A 26,372-nucleotide genomic window follows, 5' to 3' on the forward strand; every position below is an offset into this window, starting at 1 on the left:
GTAGTTATAGTTAGAACCTCCAAAAAAGTGCTCTTACCTCAGCTACTGCTTGAAAAGTTTTAAGGTGATCTGTCAAGTTGAGGCCGGAAAAAAGAACAAAATGTATCCATGTTCCATAGGTATTTTTCAAAAGCGCTACAGCCAAACCGGCTAAATGGAATTACACTAAATTTGGTAGAAAGCTAGATATTGGTCCAGAAAATGTGTGTTTTTGTGATTTGGTGTAAATCTGTGAGTTTTTGAGAAAATAAGGATTAAAAACTTTGTATATTTCCATTTTGGGTTCACAGGACCCACAACATGAAATGAAAAGTTGTGGCAGCCATTAAAGGACTAGGGACTTGGTCTGCTGTCCTTAAAGAGTCTTTGAAAGCAATATAAGTGTAGGTAGAGATACCCTGCCCCCCTAACCCTTGCAGGGAGGGGATAGTCCCTCTGGTCTAAAAGGTAAAAAAGAATTGTTTTTTGCTGCTATCCCGGGGATCTCCAAAATGATGGCCATCTTTGAATAACAAAATGACCCATGGGCTGAGCCAGGGCCCAGGGGTCAAACTATTTTTTTTTAGATTATGGGGAGGATGTGTCTGTGTGGGGACCCACTTCCCAAACTGATTACGGTCCTGAGGACCCCATCTCCCATAGCCCAATTTATTTATAAATGGGAAGGTGGGGGTGGTCACATGTCCTCCCTTAAAAAGACTCGCTCGCTTAACAAATCACCCTAAAACATCCCAGGATGTCACTGAGGTGGATGAACTTTTCTCTGGAAAGTTTTGTGAAGATTCATCATAAACACTCTTTCCGTAGAAACTCTACCCTAGCTATAAATTCACAGTGTCATCTGCCACTGCATAGTATGTGTGTGTGAGTGCGTGCGTGTGTGTGTGTGAGAGAGAGAGAGCGCGAGAGAGAGAGTGAGACAAAAGCTCTGGCAGACAGTCAAGAAAGACCTGATAGAACATTAATGTGAATACTTGAGCTTACACTTCTTAATCCCAGGGGTGCAGGTTAATCAGTGAGATTTGGGGAGGTATGAACCTCAAATTTCCGAACTAAAAAGACACTGGGATTCAGGATTGAGGGGTGAAATGACCAAGGTTTAGGATGGACTGCTTCCAGGATCAATACTGATTTCGATTTGGTGGCCTTCTTTTTAGAGTGGCACAGTGGGTGAAAAGTTATAGGTTTGAATGCTACACCAAGCGATTGTCACTGGTTAGAATATTTGCAAGCATTCATTCCATCTCATTTTTAGTGTTTGATTACCAGTAGAATGCCTTGAAACCTGAGACAGGCACAGATTTGTAGACCTACTACTGCCAATAATAGTGAATTGCAAGGAGTAGTACATTTGCACCATTTCAAGGAGTACTTCTATGGGTACTGATTTCCTACTTTTAGGCCAACCAGTTACTATATATATTTAACTTTCCACTCCAAAACTGAACAACTTAAAAGCCCTTAGTGAAATGAGAATGACAAGAAAAACCAACACAGACATAGCTGACTGGAGTCAGGGCCCACAGACCCACCTACCAAGCCAAGAATGCATTTGAGGGAAGTCAAATCCCAAACACCTCCCTGAAGCTACGCCACTGCCCATCCCAATTAAGCCTTGTAGTTTTCCCTGAGATCACATGGCAACTGTCACGTACAACACAACAGACTGGAGTCCCTTCCCTTGGATTACTGATTTTAAATGTATTTTCACTGCACACACTCTTCTTCGCCTCTGCTACCAGAAGCCTTGATGATAGAGTTGTTAAATCAGTGCATGTAGGCAGGGCTTTACCTTAACCAGTCCTCGCCATTTACAAATCATTTTATTAAGTGACTCATGGCCCCAAATTCTAAGCCCAAGCTGCAAATAGAGGTGGGAACGCCAACAAATTAATAGAGTAAGCCCAGCCATAGCTCAGCCAAAAGTCTGGTTTGGTTCAAAGAGTCCATGCACGAGTCAAGCCATGAAAACGTTTGCAAATTATATAATGCAGCAAACATAATGTAAAAGTAAGTTAAAGTTTTTCCAATATTTCTTTAAAATGCAGAAGCGTTTCACCATTGTTCTTCAAGATTATATCACTACACAGTAAGATATTTAGTAAAAGTGACATTTTTTGAACATGAAATTAGAAACATTAATGGCTTCACCCACCCAAAGGCAGTTCCATTGGTGAATTAAGATGCAGGTGAGTAGTCATATAAACCTCAAGCATGGCCTAGATTCTTAATATAGATGTTTATTAAATCAAACATAAAAGGTGCTTGTACAGTGCACATCCTGAACTCGAATATTTAAAAGTTTTCTAATAAGTGATAATAAAGAACAAGTATGAGAAATGCAATAGGTCTCACCTTTTTTTGAGTTAGGGCTATTGGCATAGCTCAACAGCTACAGGACAGAAATTGCCATTTTGCAGGTACCTAACAGAGCACTGCTCCGTGAAATGGCCTCAACGCCTAAAACGATGTTGATAGCCTACAAAATAAAAAAGCAGATCATGATGACCAGGAAGAACCGGGGACGTATTGGAATGGCCAACGCAGCAAACAATGAGTGAAATTGCCTAGGCATGACCCAAGCACGCAAAGGCGGGAGAATCAGACCCAATGCATCAATAAAAACGCCTTATTTCTAAATGGCACAACAACAAACAAATGGCAATTCATAGGCATGCCGAAAGCCGTTACAAGAGATAGCAACAGGTCTTGCAGACAGCACATGCGCGCTGCCTAGGCTCAACCTGAAAAGGAGGCTCTGTGAAATAAAATGTTTACCTAGGATCACACTGTTTGGACAAACAGAAAAGCTGATATTGATTTCAGGTTATGTGTTTTCACATTGTGAAATGTATCTCTCTTTCTCTCTCTCTCTCTACTGTTTTACATCAAAATTCACTGTATTATCCTTCTTACTGCACAACAAGAAAAACCTGATATAACAGACCAGACTCAAGGATCCCAGACCCAACTTCCAAGACAAAAATGCATTTATTTGGAGTAGGGGCGGTGGTGGGACATGCCAAACCAAACCCCTAAAGTGCTTTTGCTCACTCCTTAAAACATGGTAGGAATGGCCTATGCATGATTGATACTTTGAATGTACTTATAAGTTACTGGTAAACTGGTACAACATCGACCCAGGGCCAATAAATTAAATGCTACTAGTGGGCCTGCAGAACTTATTTTGCTAACCACTTAAGTAGCCCTTTGGAACATGTCTCAGGCCAGCCATCGTAGCCTGTGTGCAGTTTTAAGCTGACAATTTGACCTGGCAAGATAAACCTCTGAAACCAACATAATATCGATTTTTTGGGGGCCGAAGGGACTTTTTAAGACCAAGCTCTGACACGTTCCATAATCAAACTTATCTACACAAAAGTGTCAACGGGTCTAGGAAAATGTAAATGTATACGCAAAATGTGAATGAACAAGACACCTAACCATACCTACTGCGTATGCGCATACTCTATCTAGGATCAACCCTCAAAAGCCTATACAATGGTCAACTGAGGATACCCATCAGTCACCACACGGAACCGCCCTTCATCATTTGGGATTCTTTCACGACCATTTATGAAAGAGCCCCTAACTTTCACAGAAGAGGGCCTAGATGGGAACAGCCCTTGCCCGATCAGACAGGTCTCACTATGGTCTTGCTACTCTGTTACGAGGGTATTAGTAAAACAGAGTGACTGATGTCGCAGTGCAGAAAAAGGTGTAAAAAAATAAGAAAAAGAAGTGTGATAAAATTGGATGAGGGAGTACTAAAGACCATTTTTATTCTGGTGCTACTCCCTCCTCCAACATTAAAAGTACTTGGTGACAGTTTTCATAAAATAACTGCCTAGATGTAGTACGAGGTCAACATGTTTCAGCAATTCTTGACATATTATGTCCTTGCTTTCTTCAGGACCTATGCGACTAATGGCTACTGCAACAAAGTGACACCAAACATAAAAGATGTGATCAAAATAATAATAATAAAGAGACAAGTACAGAGATCACCTGAGTTCACTGGGTGTCCACGTCATATCTTGTCTCTTGAGTCGTATATATCACTCCAGATACAGAAAAAAGGAGATGAGTGAGGGTACCAGACTCGTAAGAGGTAGAGACCTCACCCCACCTGGCAACGGCTCAGGAAAAGAGTGAAGCACCGCTCTGTCAGTCGGTACTTCTCTGCCGGCATCCGAGCCGACTGGGGAGATACACGCAGTAGGTATGGTTAGGTGTCTTGTTCATTCACATTTTGTGTATACATTTACATTTTCCTAGACCCTTTGACACTTTTGTGTAGATAAGATAAGCCTCTGGCCAGGCCTAAACCTCTATTTTTAATACATATATGTCACCATAAGTTTGGCTCTAAACAGCACATAGGGCAGGGTGCAGTGGATTTTAAAAATTGGAAATTCACTTTTTTTAAATGTCCTAGTAGTAAACCACTCCCAAATGTATGTTTCGCCAATGTGAGGCATACCTCTCCCAAGGATAATATTGGGTTAACTTAACTTATTACATTTATTAAAGGCCAGGTTTGGGCTCAAAAGAATTGTAATTGTAAATCCTCTTTAATGGCAACGTCAGATTTTAAGTCACATTCTGAAAATGCCATTTTTTGAAAGTTGGAATTTTCTTGTCCTAACCATTGCCCTAGGTCACTTGACTGACTGTGAATAGAGTGGCAGTTGTCCTTTGTGTCTTCCTCACAGACAGTGAGACTAGCTGGTGGCAGGACAGGAGGGGGGAGGTGTTCACTGCCCCATTTACATTTCAATGGGGGCTGCCTCCAGAACACTCACTAAGAATGTGGCACCAGCCTTTTCTCATCCTTGACATCTTGGGGCAAGAGCAAGAGAAGGAAGACAATTTCAAGAACCAAATGTGGGGGAAGTCTAGAAGGTACTCCCACTTCAAAGTTTGGCACCAGGTATAAATACTGGACCCGCAGACCAACTCTTCAGTTCCCTCCTGGACCTGCAAAGGACACTCGGAGGGGCTGTCTTGTACTCCAGAGGACTGTCCTGTTGCTGGAGGCCCTTTTTGTACCTCAGAGGACTGCCCTGCTTTTACCAGTGGTCTGCCCTGCTGTTTGAAGTCTTCCTTGTCCTCTCATAGGATTGCCCTGCTGCTTAAGGCCTGCCTTGCCGCTTAAACACAGGACTACCAGAGTGACTCCAGTGGTCAGTTGGTTGACCTCCTGTTCTGAGCTACAGGGGCACAACAAGCTCCAGAGGCCTCACTGCAGCTGCCCAGCTGGCCTGCTGCAATTTGACTTGCCTTTGCCCTGCTGGCCTCTGCTAGAGTAAGTCCCTGATCCCCAAGAGGTGCATCAAAGGTCCTGGACTCTTGACTAGCATCAGAGCGCACTCCTATGGAAGATCCTGATGTTTTGGGCTCTCACAACTGCGCACTAGCTCGTTTGCACCGTGACTCTGCTGACTGTGATGAATACCACCGCGAAGCTTCAGTGAACCTGACTCTTCACGCTGTTGCTACTGCCGGTGGTTATCAGCAACGTGAGTTATGCTCTTCGACCTACAGCAACGACAGCCTGCGCTGACCAAAAAGTGAAGCTCCAGCACCGACAGTCCACGACACCCAACCTGCTCTTCATGCTACAGCGATGACCATACACAATGCCAGGCCTGCTTCTTGCTCTACAGCAACAACTCTCCATGACACTCTTCTTGCTCCTCATGTCCTCCTCCACCGCTAATAGAACTCTTCACGCTGGACTTAAGAAGGTAACTCTTTCAGCGAAACTAACCTGGTCCCCCTATATGTCCCACTTCCATTGCAGTAAGCCTGATTTTGTGACTTTCTCCCAGTCTAGCATAAGCAGATGACCGCGAATGGAGCTTTGTTCTTTTAGGCACTATACGTACCTTAATGTTTGATGTTGCATATCTTTGGTTCTACTGACTGGATTTTTATCGTTTTATTCTCAAATTATTTATTACATTTTTTCTAGTTCTTTCAATGGGTGTGGGATTTTCTTGTGTTAGGTTTTCCCTTTATTCTTGTTTGTGTGCTGCATAAATACTGAAAATAGTGACCGTGGGTTAAGCCTGACTACTTCTGTGCCAAGCTACCAGCGGGTTAAGCACAGGTTAATTTTGTGACTTTTATGGTTCACCCTGGAAAAGATTGTGGTTAATGCTTGAGAGCGGTAAAAATCCCTCTTAACCTAAAACACAATAGCTTACATTACTGCATTTCTTAGAAGAGTAAACATTAGTCCTAACCAAGGTAATGTTACCCTGAATGGCCAGAACCTGAAAATATCAAACATATGTGGGTTTTCCTAGGGAGTATGGTCAGCCCAATTAATTATGTAATATTAGTGCAGATTACAGATGGTGACAGAATTACTATTTATGGGGCACCGTTCATTTTATGTAACACATGATTGTACGTAAAGAATAAACAGTATACGCTTTCTTTTTGTACAGTATGATGTATATAATGATGCAAGCTATACCTGCTTCACCTGATTAACAGGAAAGGAGGAAGATTGAATATTAACATTTGTCGGATTTTAATCTGTTTCCCAAAACATAGCGATGTCGTCCACTCCTGCTCATGAGGAATTCTATTCCTTCTGAGGCTTGACCCACGTATGTGTTCCTTTGAGTCTCCTGAGTGTGCGGGTGCTGGGCATGTGGGTATTTTCAATGATTTTATATGCCCACTGGTAAGAAAGTGGGTGCATTACATTTGTGAAAATTTGAACGCAATCAGCCTATACCACTGGACAAAACTTTAATCAAATGAAGACTACATTGATACTATGTTGTCTTCACCCCACCCATGCCGCTCATATTCATTTTGTTTTATTTCAAGCTTTGATTTCTTTGGAATATTCTTGAGCAATCTACACAAATAAACCCATTGCTGAATTCAGAATGCTGTCTACATTTGAGGGACGTATGGAAGGAGATGGGTTTCACACCTGTCTCCCTCACAAATTGCTAGTAGGCATAAATCATACAAAATGGAAAGAGTGTCTTATTTTTGAGGCTAAGAAAAAATCCAACCAACTTCTGGCTCCTTTATTGGGGACAGACCCAGACTCCTTTTGTTGCATTTGTGGTTACCTCTGGGCTGTGACTGTACTCCTGGCTCCTTCACAGATTGGCATAACATTTGATAGTGTTCAGGACTGGCAGATATTTCCCAACAACATTTTATTTTCCATATGCCATTTTTCCTTCTGAACTTCGAGGAGACAGACATACCCAGTTCTTTTGGAGCCTCTAGTTGATTTCCTTGTGTTTTGCATTGTCTAATTAGATGATATGTTGATGGATTCCTTAGTGGTCTGGCAGAGAATCTAGTAACACTCGCAGTGCCCCGAATAGGTTGGGGTGGCCACCACTGTGACCTCACAGCCCTTTGGTGGAAGGGCCACCAGGTCATAGGTATCTGGCAGAGGAACCCCATAAGGATGTGCCATCAGAATCCCTAATGTTCTCCTACCTCTAACTTAGGTCAGAGAACCATGAGTTACTCTGACTGGACATCTGCCAGTTTTTAGTGGATGCTGCACAGCTGACAAATTCTAAATAACACCCAGGCTGCTGATCCAACGGCCTACTGGACCTACAGCCTCTTCATGATATATTTGTGTAGAACCTTCTGTCAGCATCCTTTCTACAGCTAATCATTTGTAGTGCAGGCTGCCACCTCAGGGGCTCTCTGGATCACTGTCTCAGGATAGAATCAAACTACATCTGATGTAGGAAACTCCTCAGAGCTCAAGTATATGGGAGGTCAATTCAGTTAAGAGCTTCTCCTAGGGCTTTGATAGAACAATGCAGGAGAAGTACTTTCTCACCATTCGACTGAACTCCAACTGCCCCGTAACTTTTATTTCAGTTTACCTGTGTAATGTAGTGATCTAAGTTACCTTAGGTGGCTTCCAGTGCTCAATAAAACACTTTAAATAAATAAATACAACTATAATTACCAATTCACATTTACATGCCCTCATATTCAGCAAAAACGGTGGCAGCATTGGGAAAGATCAATAAAGTGCAACAACGCAGCGTACACTATACGGTTTTGAAAGCTTTAGCTTAGCCATAGTTGTAGGTTGGGCCCAGCAGCATTCATTTTTAGGGACTTCTTTTTTCGGCATAAGACTTTGACCAAGATCAAGAGAGAGAAAAAGACAGAAGAGGGGGAAAAAGGAGGAGGAAGAAAATGACCAGGGAAAATGTGACAAAGAAAGAAAGCAGGGATGAAAAAGAACCTGAAATAATCAGATTAAGGACAGGGAACCTCTGGTGGTGGATGAAGGCGGTATGAGGTCAAAACAAGACTAATGCCCAGACACTGGACAACACCAGCAGCGGGGTTCTGAGCAAAACGTTGGGCCCCAGCACTTATTCTTGTACAAATTAAGCACTGCTTCTTATGCGAAATGGACACGAAACTGCACCGAGAGTAAAATCAGGGAGCCACTGATGTAGGTCTCTGATGGCAAACAAGTTCAGGATGCCTCGTGGTTGATTTGGTTGCAATTATGGCTTATTGGCCACAGCTGTGAAAAAGAGGACTCGTTCTGCGAGATCGTATCTTGAGCAAACGAAAGCACAAACCGTGTTTTCCTATTCCCGATAGCAGGGTCGGGACACTCTCTTCGGATGCGCCACTCCCGGGAGAGGTCAGGATTCGAGCTGTGTCTTCCTGAAACAATCCCAGAGTGTTCGTGCCCGCGAGCTGTGATGGATGGCGCGCGGTAACCGGAGCGCTCTGTTCAGACCGCGGCCTGGCAACCGTGCGCTGTTTAAAAGGGAATTAGAGATGCTTTTCTAACGTAATTCTCCTCTTCGGCTGTTTTCAATACAACCGACATTGCGGTTTTCCAGAACATGCCTCCGACACTTTTTTGCCAAAACATTCATTTAAATGGGAAGCCGTCGCCTCCGACGCGGCGCCCGTGTATAGGCCGGCCTCCGTCGAACTGCCGCGACTCCGGAAGTGATAAGACCAGGTCGCTTGGCTTCACTTACACAACGTTTCGGTGTCTTTTGTGCTCGGCTAATCCTGCCCTGTCAACGAGGACGCGCAGTCTTTGAAGGCGCCCCCGTGGAATGGCAAATGTATCCCAGTAAAGGGCAACCCCGTCGCAACAATGAATGTGGGTCGCTTTTTTCCCTCAGAAACATATTTTTTAGGAGGAGACTTTTTTATCTTTACATCCCTATGAAATATGCACGCATTTCATCAACTTTTCCAACTTGTTTTCACATTTACTCAAACCTTTTTTGGAGAAAATGTACACGTACTAGGGGGGATGTAAAACATATTTGGACGGCATGTGACGGTCCACACAATTAGGACGTGATGACTGTTCAATATCTTCCAACATCTACCTCCTGCTCCCATTCACCATGGAACATCAACCATGCATTCAGAATTTCCCTGGTTATAAATAGCGGTGTGAAATTGAGTATTTTTCCAATTAAATTTCCTGAAATTTCACAAAAATATGCAAAATCGTACATACAACGTAAAATATAATTTGTCAGTGTCTTGTTTGAAAAAGTCATAGAAGTGACTGACAAAAGACTGGCTTTAGTAGAAAATGTTTTTTTGTTGAGACATGTTGTTCTTGAACCAAGCTACCACTGCCAAATGTTATGCAAAATCACACACTATGAAATGTCATGAATTTTCTCGAGCATAATAAAAATTTCGTCCAGGCTTTGAGTTGCATCTGTAAATGTATGTATCTGAAGATTCTATTTTAAATTAGATTTTCCCTTTTGCAGCTAGCAATGTGGTTTGCTACACAACTTTGTTGAATGTAGGGTTTGTGGATCGGTCATCGAATTCCTGCATGATCCTAGTGTATTATTTTGCATTATAATTTTATTTATATAGCACTTATTACCTCTGATGAGGCATTAAAGGGGTTTATAGCGAGGAGCACCCTACCCTGGAACCCAAGGTTTGAGGTTAATTTAGTGTTTTAGTTGGTAGTGAGGTTAGTCTTGTGTTTTCAGGGAAAAACCAGTCTGTGGTGCAATCAGATGGTGTTAACGGTCATAGAATGGGTGGGGTATGTTAGTTCTTGCAATTTACTGGTAGGGTGAATAGAAAGTGTAGATGAATCTCCAATTGGGGAGTTAGATACGAATGCTAAAGGGTTGGGGTGGGAGGGTATTGAAGGATGCTAGTTTGAATAATCAGTGAATAGAAAGAGTAGCAGAACCTTAGATTGAAGGCCAGTAATGACCAGTTTGTGAAAAGAAAGATGTTATAGGCTATGGGTCCACACAGGGCAAATTCCGCAAGTATATGAAGAAAAGTAAGCCAGAGGACATACAGCTTTGGTTAGGATTCGAATAAGGACATACAATTTGAAATATGAACCATGTAAGGAGGACATACAGAGGATGGTAGATATTCAAATGTCATAAATTCGAGTCCTTTTTGTTGTGTGTATTGACCCTCAGCTAAGACGCAGTGGTTAAAGTTGACCCTGTGTGCAATAGCCATTAGCAAATGTGCATGCTACTTCAAAGAGCAGTGCTTTGCCTCACTTTGGAAACCAGCCTCACTGTTTTAATCTCATTTTTAGCTGCATTCGTGCACCGATGAAGAGGTACTGAATGAATGCTTAGGCATCCAGCAACTTCACCCATCATCACAACATATTGTGGAGGGAAAATGTGGCAGATCTGTTGGTCACGACATATTAACAGGTAACAACAAATGTATTTTTAGATTTGTAGATAAAAATGATAATGTAAAGATTTTCAGTGTTAAAAAAACATTTCTGTTTGTTATCTGTTTGTCTAGTTTCTGGTTTTGTGCATTGCAGTAGATTGCAGTGTTCTGTACATTTCACAATGAGATCTTCTAAGTCATTCCTTTTCTCGTTACGTCTGGCAACACTTAGATGGCCCGTTTGTTTATAGAAATGTGTTGCATGATGATAGGCCTGTACAAGGGACATTCCTAATCTCAAATTTAAAGTTAGCAATTGTTATAAATTTAGTACTCGTTATGAAAAACATAACAAAAACAAAAAGTGGTCAAAGACAGTTCCCGTAGGGTGCATTATGTTGTAATCCGAATCATGTATTTATTTTGCAGTAATACTCGTTTAAAATAAATTATAAAAAGCAACGGTGATACATAGGGCAGTGAGATGACAATTAGCATACATTGAAAAAGACAAAGTTGTGGTATGAATTGTACTAGTTGTATTAATGTGCACATTAACAACAGAGTAGAGCACTAATATTTTTATAGCTGCAAAAGATTATATTTTAACTCGGATGTGAGCCTCTGGAGAGAAAGGGGGTTGCCCGGCTATATCTGGTGGTAGGGACAGAATCATTGAAAGATTTTGGGGGCCCCACGCAAAACATATTTTGAGGCAAAACTAAGTTAGAGGTAATGGAGAAAGAGGTTCAGATAGAGAGAGAGCATAAACAGAGGTCAAAGAGCGAGAATGTTCAGTGTCTACGGTCCCCCTTAGAAGGTGGGGGCTTTAGGCATCCGTCCACTTTGCCCATGCCTTAAAACATCAATGGGTTGGTAGTTCCAGTGATGAGGACCTACACGAAAAAAAGAGTGCAACTGGAAGGCAGTACAGAACTTATAAACCTTTCCAAAAGTATGCCCCATAATCTGTCACAGCTGCGGGTTTCCAAGAATTTTCCTGGAAGCATTTTGTAAATTCCTAATGATGTCTTTCAACATGCGTAATTGTACCTAGAGTACACTTGCGCATGCAAAAATCCCTTTGCATTGGTGAAATTGCACTTTTCTTTCTCCACAGAGGAAATATTTCCCCCGTGGAGAAATCCATTTTGCTATATTTGGGGATGTTCTCTTCTCATTCCTGCCTTGGACTTTGATTTACTCTTATCTAAGACAGGAGTAAATCTCTTATTGTTTCCCTTATGGGGATGGGTCATGGCGAAGTTTGTGAATACACACACATTTTCAAGTTTATACACGTTCCAAAACTTCTCATGGCATCCCTGCTCAGGAACACCCACTTCCCATAAACTGGTAGGAGATAAGCCCCGTGGAGGGAGTTCCAGTGGGGCAGAAAGGCATTTTGCGATGCAGGGCGCACTACGAAATTCGTTTAATTTATTGGATTGTTTACTTACCTCCAATTATCCATTTTCCGGTTTTTAGCACCCAACGTCCCGCCCCTCCCTCTTCCCGCTTTTCTGCTCCACCGGAACTCCCTCCACATGCCGTGGCTGAATATGACGTCATATTATGGAAATGTCTATGCATGACTCAAACGATTTATGAGTGCAAATGCACCTTTTGTCAATTCCCTACACTCATAAATCAAACTATTTGCACGTGGTAGATAAATGTTGCTAAGTGCGGAAATTATTTCTGTAAGACTAAGAGCACTGACTGAGCACTTTAGGGCCCCTATTTGTAAATGTTGCATCTTAGGTGGACACACCAGTGAGAGTTCAAAAGCCTTTCTGATTTGACCAGACATCGGATATGAAGCATTCATTTCTTTAATCCCAGAATCTGAGAGCCTTCTGATGTCCCTTTCAGCATCTGATCGTACTCAAAGCATTTTCACCATCAAACATCTCACTTGAGGTTGAGAGCGTGGACTGGTCCATTCCGCCGACAAGCAGCCTTCACTGGACTCTGATTGCAGATCTTACATGAGAGAATTTTAGAAATCACTGGAGCCTGAGGCTCTTATTCTGATTTAGGGGAATGATTCAAATCCACATGCATGCAAGAGTTATCACACGCCTGCCAAATTTTGCAAGCCAGACCTGCCGAAACTTATTGGAGAAAGAGGGAGGCCCAAAAAATCAAAGCATGCACAATTTGGTGCCTTAAATATTATGCATGTCATGCCCAGGGCCACTGGAGTTATGCAGCAGAGGAGGACTGAATTATGCGACAAGGTTAACTAAATTATGCTGTATAATGTGCCACATTTTGTGATAAAATACCTTAATCATTTTGACATTTTTACACATGGTAGAAGTGTCTTGGAAAAGAGCCAACCTTATTAGTACCAGTTTAACACCCAATTACAGCAATAAGCAACTGAAAGATGGCCAGTCAACCTTTGCCAAAAGCCGTCTGGTGCGCAGGAACCAGAGTCTCCATATATTTTGTTCCGTTTGAGCTTGAAACAATTTTTGGGGTAACCTCTGCCAAATTTGCGGCAGACAATGGCTTATGTGGCAGTGGCCCTGGTTAAGCCTCATTTGCAAGTGAGAAACTTGGGCTATGAGGTTATGAGGTTTTTATTGCTCCCTGTAAATCCTTCACCCCAGGGTAGTAGCATTTACCTCCTCCTTTTCTGATCTACATGGAATCGGGGCCTACCTGTGAGAGTTACTTTACCTAGCATAAAAGTTCCCTCTAGATCACCATCTTGACCCCCTCCAATATTTTCTCCTCACTTCAGGTTTAGTGTATATTTCTCTGTAGGCCCCTCTAATATGCTACTCTAGGACCCTGTAGGTATGTATATACATACGTGTGTTTATATGTGTATTTGTGTAGGGCAGTAGAGAGAGCAGCACAGGACGATCACAAGGGAGGAGCAGTCAGGCCCAGCACAGGACGATCACAATGGCTATTTATATAGCACTCAAGTATCATTTGCCTGCTTTTGTGAGGTATTCATAAAGAGGCAGGAAACGTCAACCACCACTAGGTGGCACCATATGCTGGCGGTGCCTCCAAATGTATCCCAGGACATTGTTTTGATTTTTAATAACTCGGTGTTCACCCTAGCATAGAAAGGCCACACATGACGGTTGTGGCCGGGGCACTGCAAAAGCTTCTGGCAGGTCTGAAGCCCTACATCTGTATCAGAAGCGTAACTGTATTTGATCCTGGTTAGGGCACCCATTATTTTGGACCCTAAAGAATTTATAGTTAGTGAATTATTGTTCCTGTAAAGGTCAAAGGGCAGTCACGTTTCTGTATGTTGCAGAGCATGTGCTGTGTGATAGAGAGTCTCAGAGTACATGGCCGGTGCGCTTCACAGGCGGCCACACTGTGTGAAAAGAAAAAGATGCTGGTGGCCTCAGATAAGCTAGAGTCATCCTGGAGCATGAATCTGCTTCCAGCCGCTTGCATACTATATATACCACATGTAGAACTATATAATGAACTTTTTATTCCGCCTAAAAACCGCGTGTATGTGGTTTTTCAAAGAAACCGCAGTATTAATGTGCAGAGCGGTTCACCCTTGGGAATGGTTGGATTACTTTGGACAGTTATTTATTTCTTTTCCTGCTCCAGTGAAAACCGTAGCGTGTTTTAAATGTCAGCGATGAAAGCTGGCCGCACCAAGATGAACTGTTTGAAAAGATCCCGTCGCTCGCGTCGGTCTTCAAAGAGAGTGTGTGCGCAGGCGGCCTGCAGAGCACGCTGGGGAAGTCCGCATGCAGCACGTGCGCACGGCATCCCGCTTAAACATGGCGGTCTCAGAACGTGAAGGGCGATTTATAGGGGAAATGGCCCCTTGGCCGCCTTGGACAGGCCGGACTTAATCTTTCCGGGCCCATAATGTGGTATTTGCTAGCAGTGTTTCCTTGTACAGTGTCTGAAACATGTGGTCAAAACGGCTCTAATCACAGCTGCTCAAAGGCCCGTTTAGATAACAGATGTTAAAGTCAAAGGTTAAGCCATTTAGGATTTTGATTGATGACATGTATTTATAGATGAAGTCGATAATGTGTTTGGAGACCATAGATTTAAATCCTCAAACAGTACATAACGGCCGGATTCACGAGACGCTAATGCCAATTGTCACATTTAAGATTTGAATCGCGTTTTGAATCTCAAAACATATTATTATTATTTTTTAAGCCGTCGACCGGGAATACGAAAAATAGTTAGCTGACACTAAAAAAGCCTGACCCCTGACGCATTTGCATTCTTTTAAGATTACCATGTAGCAGCTGACATGCTGTTTACGTCAGAGAATATTGTTTGCTTATTTAAATAACCAATACATTATTCTTAGAGTGCTTTCCTACTATGGCAGATCATGACGTTTCTCAACCTTTAAGTGTTTGTTGCTTCTAGAAAATGTACTACCTGACAGCAAATTCTAAAATTGAATCCCACTTGTAAAATTAGTTAAAGATTACACCCAAGCTGCATAAATTGTAGGTAATTGGATTCTGTGACAAAATCCACTAGAAATCATTAAAAAAGAATTGAAATATAATTAATTTTGCCTTGTTTATTTTGCAAGCATGAGCATTCACTAATATCCACATTGCCCCAATTTTGAGAATGTCTCCTATTCTCATCAATCTAAAAACAAATGGCGAAAGGCAAAAATATGTTTTTGGTATCATAAAGTACACATTCCTAGCACCTGGTACTCAAGTGAAAGACTTTGTGTGTGAATATGCCCCTTGTGAAAAGGGCATAATGCCATCTCTCACAGTGAAGTTAGCCAGTGGCTGAATTGGGCTGACCTATTGCCCAATGCTGTAATGGGCCGAACAGAATGAGAATGACACAATAAAAGAGCATTGGTGGAAGAGCCCTGGCTGAAAGCCCCTATAAGTAAGTATAATTTTATTAAAACCAAAAGGTCTTGGCTAACACCAGACCTAAAAATGCATCATCCCCACAAGGGCATAAAACATATACCTAAGCAAAATTGAATAAAATACAGCCACATATCTGATTAAAATTAGCAGGATTTATTTACATACTATAGGCATACCCTGTTTAATGCAAAAACATCTGGCTTCCCTTTATATCACCCTCAAATGGGCAGAGCATTTGGACATCCTGTGCTAGAGGAACAAAAACTGATGTGAATGCGTGATTAGCTCAAAAATATAGAATGTATTAATTTAATGGGTGGGAGTTGTACTATCCTTTTGGACAGTTTGTAGGGATGAGTTTTCTAGCAGATGTTACGGTGATAGCACTTTGGGACACTCCATGGCGAGGTCAAACGTAGGGGTGAGCATTGAGTTCAGGGGTCCTGCCCTTTGTGTCTGTGTTAGGGATTTGATTGGGTGATGAGGCAAAAGGCCTCATGTTTGAGAGTCATTTTCACGCTCCTTTTGAAGGTGGGAGGTTTGGTAACAGAATGATGGGCGTATCATGAGTATGTGAGCTTCTCCATCTGATCTTAACTTCATGGCTTGTTTCTGTGTAGATCCTGGAGAATTACTCTCTCAATGCTGTAGCTGCGATTCCAGGCGGGGTTGTAGTTAAGGAATAATTTTGGAAGGGATAGGTGGTGGAGCCAAGGATGCAGACCCACTCAGTCGCTATTGAAGGCTGAGGGTGCTTTTATGAGGTTTTGAGACATCAGAATGCCAGGAAAGGTGAGGTGTGTTACTCACTGGTATATGTTTGCTGCAAGATGATCCTGATCTGCCCAGGGTTAGAGAGTTCGGAGAGACTGGGCAGGCACCCAAAGTACGAAGTGTGACCGGGAGAAATATGACACTAGTAACAAAAGGAGACTCAAACTCATGTGTATTCTGCATTTAAGAGCACCACGTCCCAACAAGAAGATGCCATGTAGAACAGTACATATCTTACACATTTATCACATAAGTGTGTCACGCACCTGCAAACTAGATACAGAATGGTTGAAGGTGGGTTTTTTTAAAGAATGGCCTCCTGAAATAAATGCTAGTTTAACCCTTTTGCGGCTAGTTTTTTACCCTGTAATTGGTATGAACAAAGGGTTTGTGGTGCTGAAATCACCATCTTCCCAGCTTTCGGGGACTGACAGACTTTTGTCAGAAAACTAAAATGTTTTGCACAGTTTTGGCATGTTACTGGGACAAAGCCTATTTTTGCTATTTTGTTGTGCTTTCAATCTCCATCCAGTTAGTGGTAGGAATGGGTATGAAAGCAATAATGGATCCTGGAGAGCTATACATTTCAGAAAAGAAGACAACATTCAGAATTCAGCAAGGGGTCATTTGTGTAGATCCTTCAAGTTTTTTTTACAGAAACTAACAGTTGAAAATAAGAAAAATTGAAAATGAGTTGAAAAAAAACAGCCATTTGTGCCAACTTTTTCACCGGTAACTTCTTCTTGAAAGCAATATACCGTTACATACGCTGGACCCTTCTGGTTGTGGGGATATTTGTGTACTGGGTGTATATTGCAATTCATCTGGTAAAATATAAAGAGAGAAGAATAGGTATGAAAGACACCTATGGATTTATGAAATAGGAACACAATTTAGAGTTTAGAAGGAGTAGCTATTTGCACATCTCTGAAATTCTGGATACCCATACTAGCATGTGAATTATAGGACATTTTTCAAAGTGACTTCTTTATTACACATTGTCTCACATTTGGAAGGCAGAAATGCATCAAAAGTCAATAGGTAATAATAGTTGCGCTACAAGTCTGTGTTCCCCTAAGTCTCCTGATAAAAGCGGTACCTCACTTGTTTGGGTAGGCCTAGTGCCCGCAACAGGAAACGGCTCATTTCAGTTTCTATGCAATGACGTCAGCGCGACGTGCCCGCTGATCGTCATTGCACAGAAACCAAACACACAGCCTTGAGAGCTGGGTAAGCTCTTACCCAGCTCCCGAGTCTGTTGGGGGTAAAAGGGAATCCCTCTGGTGCCCGCACACAAGTTGGTCATGCAGTTCTAGTATATGGTTTCCTTAGGACACTTAAGTGTCCTCTCTTTGCATGATGGCAGAATCCAACTCCTGTTGTTGGTGATCCCATCATCTTGATGCCTCTTCTTGATTAAATTGAACAGAACTAAAATTCTGGTGCCAGGGGAGCACTTTAAATCCTAGATTTAGGTGTGTTAAGGGTGTGAGGGCAGTGGCCAATGAGCTACTGGTCCCTGAGTCTAACCCATCCCAGGGGTGACCACATGTTGCTGGTGCACCCTGAACCCACTATTTTATGGTAGCCAAAATGGCAGAAGGCTTCCTTGGCTGTACAGACCTCCAACCCCCCCCCCACCCTTCCCCCCCAAGTGCTGTGGCTCGCATTTTGGAGGTGCATGGATGGGGTGGGAAGGACTTTGTTCTTGAGTAGGGGACGGGTAATTGCATATTAAGAGTAGTGAAGCCTTTGAGGCACACCACCTTGATTACTCTTTCACTAACCATCCTGGGAGGGCAGAGGTTTCTAGGTCCTTCGTCTCCCATCTTCGTGCTTTGATGACCAGACTCTTGTCTTGGTGGCAAAGGCTCAAAGAATCCATCCTGAGCACTGGACTGCTGTGTCCTAAGCTGGCATTCACGCAGGGTGGTACCTGGGTACATGTCAGCTCACCTTTGACACGAGAATCGTGTTGGGGTGAAAGGCTCAGTGTTTGACACCAAACAAAACACAATTAGGTGGTACCATAATGGAGCTGGCTATCTCGCGTTTGCTAAGTAGCCAGCCCATGTTAACCTATGGACGACCGGTCACTCACAGTAAAAACATGCTTTACAGGGTTACAAAGGGTATACATACACTCATATGAATATACATATCCACACCATTAATATAATGCACCCTACCTTCTGGGCTAGACAAGGCATACCTTAAGGGTGACTTAATTATATGAAGACAGTAGTGTGGCTCTGCAGCAGACAGGCTGCTCGTGCAGAGCTGAAATGGCAGTCCTGCAGTCAGACTTTTACTTGGGTGACACAGGGTGGCACAATAAAGTGCTGCAACCCTGGTGACCCATCTTATCACCCTTGTCCTGGGCATTACTGTTACCATATACTAGAGACTTACAAGGAGTGATAAGTACCTTGCCAATTGGGTTTACCAATTCACAGTTACGTTTTGGGGAGAGAGCATGCACTGGCACTAGGGCCTGGTTAGCAGGTCCCTGTACACTATCAGAGTAAAAAACCAGCATGTAGCAACTCTAATTGGGGCACACAGTGTGGGGGGCATCTGTAAAGAAGCCTAGTTTCCAAAACGCCTATTAAAGCTGGATGGGAATACCAGGACAGTGCTGAGTAGTGGAAGTTAAGAGCGGTTAAGTTAAACAAATGCAGTTAAGGAAGCAAAGAAAGAAAACATATGTAACATTGACAAATGGCAAAGAGGCTGCTTATAGAACAAGGGGGCGAGACACAAGTAAGCATGAAAAATAAAGTTTGAAGAAAATAAATAAATATTGTATATAGGAATTGTCTAAAGGGGAAGGCAAGTTGGAAGGAAAGTGGGGTGGAAAGGTGGAAGGAAGGAAAAATGAAAAGAAGGAAAGATGAAAGGATTGAAGGCTGAAAAACTGAAGGAATGCTGTAAGGACAGATGGAAGGGTGAAAGGATACATTTTTAAATGGATGGAGGGAACAGTGAAAAATGGATGAAAGGATAGATAGACTGATAGGTGGATGGAAGGAATAGTGAAAGGATGAATGGATGAAATAGTGAAAGAATATGTAGGAGGGTGGATGAATCATTTAGTGTGCGAACAAAATAGTCATTATATGAATGTAATTGAGAAAGGAAGGTCAGAGAGTGAAAGGATGACTGGATAAGTGAATGAAAGAGTGGGAAGATGAATGGCTGGTTCGATTGATTTAACGGTGAAGGGAACTATTCTAGGAATGGTCAGGCTTACATGCTTTTTTTCACATGGTTCCATTAAAGGGTTGGTTCAAAGTTGGAGGTATTCTAATTTTCTGGCTACTCACTTGACTGAAGAACAGCCTCTCCTTCAGCACTGCCCTTACCCTATGGCCCGTCTACCTCTCTGATACTCCTACCACTCCTGATCCCACTCACTCCACTTTCCCCACTCTCTTGCTAAGCCCCTCCCTTCTACCTAATTACACTGTACTTGACTTTTGTAAAGTGCTCCATTGCTTTGTCGTGAGGTTGCATTATGGAAGTCACATGCCTACATACAAATAATGCTCTTAAAGCAAAGCTCATGGCAAACCAGAATACAGGAACATTAAACTCTTTAGTAACAGGACTATCCATGATGCAGCTGTCCTCATGGATGTTAGTATTACACTACAAGCTGCACCTCATATATATTAGCATTACACCACTTCAAACTCTTTTTCCATCTTATCAACAGATTGATGTAATCTCCTACTTTCTTATGCTGATGTATAATCTTGCTAACCTATATACTGCAATGTGGGTGTCTTCTTTACTTGGTTGTTTTCTTATGCCGAGCCTCATGACACTTAGTATGCAACATTATTTTTAAAGGAATTCTTGTTAAATAATTCCTGATTCCACTTGAGATAATGCAGTCTTTTTCAAGGTTTAGGATCATGTTTTTTTGCCTGAATTTTCATTGAAGGTCTCCTTAATTTATCTCAAAAACTCGTTGATAGGTCAGTTATGTTGTATGATCCAAGTGCTGATGCAGTTAAGTGCAGGTAAGGTCACAAGGGTCAATCTATTCTTTGACACTTCCTATTGTAATTGCTCCTCAGGGGTATAATCTTTAGCTTTGTTGTTTGGCTTCTAGTCTGTTACAAGGCGATGTCCGGAAAAATTACTATCCTTGGTCATCCAGGAAACTCTACCCCCAACACCCCCTACCCAAAATGAGATCACATTTTACTAGGTTAGATTCTCAGGGTGAACATGTTTAAATAGCTTTGGCTTTAAGTGTCCAACCTTCAAATCGAGACAGAGTTACTGTAGCTGGCACAGAATGGGTTAACTGAGTTTGACGTTCTCTGTGAGTCCTAACAGTCTCCCCACTATGAGGACTGTTGACTAGCATAGTTTTCCAGTTTTGTTGGGGTTATAACCCAGCCGATCAAGTAAAGTAATCTGCCAGGATTTCATTTCCAATCCAGGATATATCACTTACCTTGTTTTCTCCCTTATCGTCATTGCACCTGGGGGAGTGTCTGAATATTGTGGCGAGATTGCTGCTATCTTTACTAAATGTATGAGTAAAGATTGGTATGCTCTGTAATTTGGGGCAATTTGAGTCAAACATACACTGGTTTAATATCAGTCAGCGCCAGACTGGGAATCAAAAGCGGCCATGATAAAAATGTTGATACCAGCCTGCATGGCATTGAGCAATTAGATCATGGTAGATGATTCCACTGTTTCTATTCTAGTACCACGACATCCATGGTTTACTCATTTTTTTCTTTCATCCGGACGAAATTTTGAAACATGATCTAATGAATGATAACCAAAGTTCATTCTTACTTAAAGAAATTGCTCTTCTGTTTTAGTCACCCTACTCAACTAAAGGCGATGGCTTGGAGAGCACAACTTTAAAAACGCTTTAATACAGTGAAGGTGCTTATATTGCTAGGGTACCCTGCTGATAGTTGATAATAATAATAATAGTTCATCTTATTGGTTAGCTTTTATGTTAACTATCTTCACAACTAAGGTGGACTATTACAAATTCACAGATGGCATGCGATCTTTAAAAAGTACTCTGTATTCCCATGGAAACTTACCTTGGCTTAAAACTTCCAATTATTGCCTCTTATTTTCTTTCAAATGAACCCCTACTTACATTCCATCCTCTGCATGCCTCCGCTCTTTGAGCATAGCCTACTTTAAATTACATGTTTGCTTGCCTTACTCCTTATTATTGTGTTTCTGCAATGTGCTTAAGTCGCATTTCGGGGATCACAACCGCTCATTTAAAAGTCATACCCATACATCCTATATATTAATGCCGCCAACCATTTGCATGAATTCACACATGGCTCAGCCACTAACTCCGACTAATTTAATCTACCAAATAGAAACTGAAGTAAATGCATGGAATAATTTCCGTAAGATCAAAAGACTAATCCTAATAACCATTGAACCACTGAAAAAAACACTAACCTTGGGTTCTGCAGCAACAGAATGCTCGATGTAAAGTGATTCGATGCTTCATCAGGGGTAGTACGCACTATATAAATGCAATTACAAGACAGCATTTAAACACATTGTTTTATAGTGATGCTTTTGGGCAGTGGGCCGTTTTTTTTTTAGTTTAGAAAGCTTTATTAGATCAAATATGCCAAGTAAAACATTAGTACAGCATCACAATTCAAGATGAAGGAAAATTGGAGGAATGGTAAAATACAAAAGAATTGAGAATTGTGTGGAGAAAAAAAAATCCCAAAAAAGGAAAAACTAATGCGTATACTCAGAGAAAATGCTTTTTTCAAATTTTTGTGAATTAGAAAGGAAAGAAAGAGGGAAAGAGAGGAAAAGAGAAGGAAGAAAGAGAGAGGAAAAGGGAGAGGAAAAAGAAAAAAGGAAAGAGAAAGTTAATAGAATCAAAAAGAGAAATTTAAGGCATATTATAATACACGTCTAGAAAGAAAATCAGTTAAAGGTAACCATAACAAATCTCTTTTAATCAAAAGAGAAGTAGTTGAAGCATGGGCACGATCGAGTCTGTGATGGTGACATAACAGATTCCACCATGCGGTAAAAGAAATCTTTGAAGTATCTTTCCAATTCGTGGTAATAATCTGCAAAGAAATGGCTATGAACAAGTCAATAAATTTACGAACAATATTTGAAACATTCCAAATAGGGGAAGAACCACCTAGAAAAACATGAACAATATCAAAAGTGTGATTAGAGCTTAAAATATCATTCAGCTTGCACCAAATATGTCGCCAAAGGGAAATAACCAAAGGGCATTGGAAAAACATATGAAAGACATCACTATCAGGATGAGGACATGACCAGCACTGACTAGAATCTAAGGTCTTAAACTTGAAGAGGTCAGAAGGGGTAAGGAAGAGTCGGTTGTAAAAAAAAAAAGAGTCTGAGTGGTGCTAGCTGAATGAGATACGGTGTGAATTTTAAACCAGATGGATTCCCAGGTAGGAAAAGAAAATTCCTGTGCAAGATCCTTTTCCCAGGCAAGTTCGGGTTTGGATTTAGGACGGTCGGGGATGGAGGATCTTGTAAATAGTGGCAGCTTTGTGTGGGGTGGGAAAATCTAATGGGATAGAGTCTGATGGAACATTGTCAGATAATGAGTTGTGGTAAGAGATGAGGGTAGAGAGAGCTAGTTTAAAGTCAGGGAACTGTGAAGAATATTTGATGGATAATTGAAAGGATGAGAAAATATGTGAAAAATCCATTAAGTAACCATTAATAAAGAGTTTATCAGCAAGCATAATACCTTGGTCAATCCATTCCTTCCAAAAGAGAGCTTTGTTATTAATCTTAAGGGAGTGAGGGAGTGTAGGTGAGCCGGAGAAAAAGAGGAGCGAAACAGTGAGAGTGAGAGCGCCCTGGAAAGCTTGAAAGTGGGTGAAAGAAAGCGTTTAGGAGGTTGAGATAGATGAGTAGCGGCCAGGAAGGGGAAGGGCGAAAGTTGTGCTAGTTCCAAGGCACTCCATGCAGTAACAGGGAGAGAAAATGAATCGGATAGGAATGGCCAAATTTGTTTTAAAGTGAAGGAAGAATGGAAACGGACAAGGTTGGTAAAATTTACTCCTCCCAGATGTTTATGAAGCTGAAGGCGAGACAAGAAAATCCTGGATTTACGGTTATTCCAGAGGAAGCGATTAATAAGTGTGAAAAAAGTAAGCGGGGAGGGAGATAGGCAGCATTGAGAGATAGAAATTGATAATGGGGAGAAGCATCATTTTGATGGTTGCCAATCTGCCCTACCAGGATAAGAATAGAGGGGACCAACGCTCTACAAGAGTAGAGAGCTTGGAAAGTATATCTTTATGGTTAATTTTAATTGTATCTTTAATAGAATTGGCATATAAAACACCCAAGCATTTAATACTCTGGATTCCATTCGAAACCGGAATCCTGAAACATATATGATAGACAGTGCTTATTAAGAGGTAAAACCTCTGATTTATCAATATTCAACTTATAGCCAGAAACTGAGGAGTATTGCTTGAGTAAGGAAAAAAGGGCGTGTAAAGAGGTAGAAGGGTTGGAGATGTAAAGTAAAATGTCATCAGCATATGCTGTAAATTTGACATCAAGTGATTTATAAACGAAACCAGAATATGAGGTGGAGCGCCGAATCATTTCAAGGAAATGTTCTAAAGCTAAAATGAAAAGGAGGGGAGACAAAGGACAACCTTGTCTAGTACCCCTATACAAAGGGAAATAAGACGACTGGACACCATTAATCCAAATAGAAGTAGAAGGGGCTGAATATAGTAAACAGATTAAATTAATGATATGAGGACTGAAGCCGTGCCAACGTAGAGCCCCAAACATAAAATCCCAATTGACTCGATCGAATGCTTTCTCGGCATCAAGAGTGATAGCAGCAAGGGGGGAATTCATCTTGGAAGCAAGATGGATAATATTAAGGAGGGTTCTAGAACTATCTGTAATAGATCTGCCTTCAACAAAGCCGGATTGATAAATATTAATGAGATCAGGAACAACAGTATTCAATCGAGAAGCTAAAATGTTTGCATATATTTTACAGTCCGTATTGATTAAGGAAATTGGCCGATAATTTTTGCATTAGGAGGGATCCTTTTTTTTTTTTAGGAAGTAAGCATAACATGGCTTGAGTAAAGGAACCTTTGGATTCTCCCATGGAGAGAAAGGAAGCAATCAAGGAGGAGAGGTGAGGTATTAGAATTTTTTTTAATTGAAAATAAAAGCGGACGGTAAAACCCTCAGGGCCAGGAGACTTATCTTTAGGTAAAAGAGTAATTACTTGCAAGATCTCTTTTCCAGAGATAGGGGCATCAAGTGGGGAGAAATCAAGATCTATGGGAGATGATTTAGGTATGTTAAGAAAGAAAGAGTCTAATTGAGAAAAGGGATGGAGTCGATTCAGGTGTATATAAGGAGGAATAGTACTGAACAAAGCAGTCAAGAATCTTGTCATCTGTGCTGTGACGAATCCCTTGTGCGTCAGTAATAGCAGCTATGTTGGATTTTTGTTTCTTAATTTTAAGGTAGTTAGCAAGAGATTTGCCGGCTTTATTACGTCCTCCATACATTTTAGAATTACATTTTAAAAGATGGTTGCAGGCTGCTTCACAAGGGAACTTATTAAATTGAAGTTTTGCTTTAATAAGGGAGGAAAGGGCATCAGGAGAATTTGAGGTATAAAAATTATGTTCCAAATCTTTGATCTGTTTAAGAATATGGGAGGATTTGGAGAGGGCTAGTTTCTTTTTACGAGAAACAAAGTCAATAATGAAGCCTCTGGCTGAAACTTTAAAAGCATCCCAAACAAAATGGAACTGGGAGGTGGAGTTAAGATTATTATGAAAGAATTCATCCATAAAAAGAGTAAATTGATCAATAAATTGAGGGTACAAAAGAAGAGAGTTATTGAAACGCCAGCGACGGGAACTGGGAGTGGATGAAGGCAGATCAATGTCAAGAATAACGGGGGCGCAGTCAGAAATAAGGATAGAGCCAATTTCAACATTTGTCATAAATTGAAAAGTAGGTTGAGTAAGGAAAATATAATCGATCCGGGAGTGTGATGCATGGACAGGAGAAAAAAAGGAAAATTCCAGAGTGTCCGGATGGGACAATCTCCAGGAATCAATTAAACCTCTAGAAGAAATTGCTTTGTAAAAGGACTTTTGCATTTTGTTAGGAATATATCTGGTCTGAGATTTACGGTCCAAGAAAGGGTCCATTAACTGATTGCAATCACCTCCAACAATTAAATCAAAACTGGAGTGAGAGGATAGAAGACTAGAGAAATCATTACAAAAAGTGAGATCAATACCATTGGGACCATAAACATTGCAGAAGGATAATTCAGAGTTATTAACAGTAACATCTAATTACAACCATCTACCATTGGAATCTGAAATTTCATTTTTAAGCTGAATTGATAATGATTTGTGGAACAAAATGATAACTCCGTTCTTATTATTAACAGAAGGCGAACAAAATACATCACCCACCCATTGCTTACGTAGAGAGGAGAGGTCTTTTAGGGAAAGGTGAGTTTCTTGTAACAGAGCAACTTGGCATTTCAATCTTGCTAAATCAGATAAAACCCGTTGTTTTTTAACCGAGTTACGAAGACCTTTAACATTCCAAGATATTACACGGAGACCTTTCATTTAAGAAAAAGAGGAAAAGATAAGTACGGAGATAAAAAAATAGAGGGAATCGAGATAATCCCAAACAGAGAATAAAACAGCTTAGGAGAGGCAAGAGAGACTGTTGAAAAATAGGAAAAGAAAAGACCCTGAAAAAAGAAAAAAATAAATACACCAGTACCACAAAACAGAGAAATAGAGTGGATAAAACATGAAAAAAATTGAAAGAATGAAGGAGAGATTGAGCATGAAAGACGAAAAGAAGTGGAAAGAAGTATGCAGAAGTAAATAAAGAATGCCAGAAGAAAAGAGAAGAAATGAGAGAGAAGAGAGAGAATCAAAGAAAGGGGTGGGAGATTAATACTCCCCTGAGATAGGGTGAAGAAAAAAAAGATGGCAA

General features: G+C 41.2%; 1 protein-coding gene across 3 annotated transcripts in view; it reads left to right on the forward strand.

Moving 5' to 3' along the window:
• The window catches only part of GLIS1 (GLIS family zinc finger 1), a 1,570,389-nt gene that overhangs the window by 1,292,467 nt on the left and 251,550 nt on the right, over window positions 1-26,372 (forward strand). For all 3 annotated transcript variants that reach the window (XM_078673453.1, XM_078673455.1, XM_078673456.1), the window contains exon 6: window positions 10,598-10,721. In XM_078673453.1, the coding sequence (XP_078529579.1) occupies window positions 10,598-10,721 (124 nt within the window). The remainder of the gene's footprint in view (window positions 1-10,597; window positions 10,722-26,372) is intronic.

The sequence above is a fragment of the Lissotriton helveticus genome, chromosome 1_2 (genome assembly GCF_964261635.1).
Source record: "Lissotriton helveticus chromosome 1_2, aLisHel1.1, whole genome shotgun sequence".
NCBI classification, from domain to species: Eukaryota; Metazoa; Chordata; class Amphibia; order Caudata; family Salamandridae; genus Lissotriton; species Lissotriton helveticus.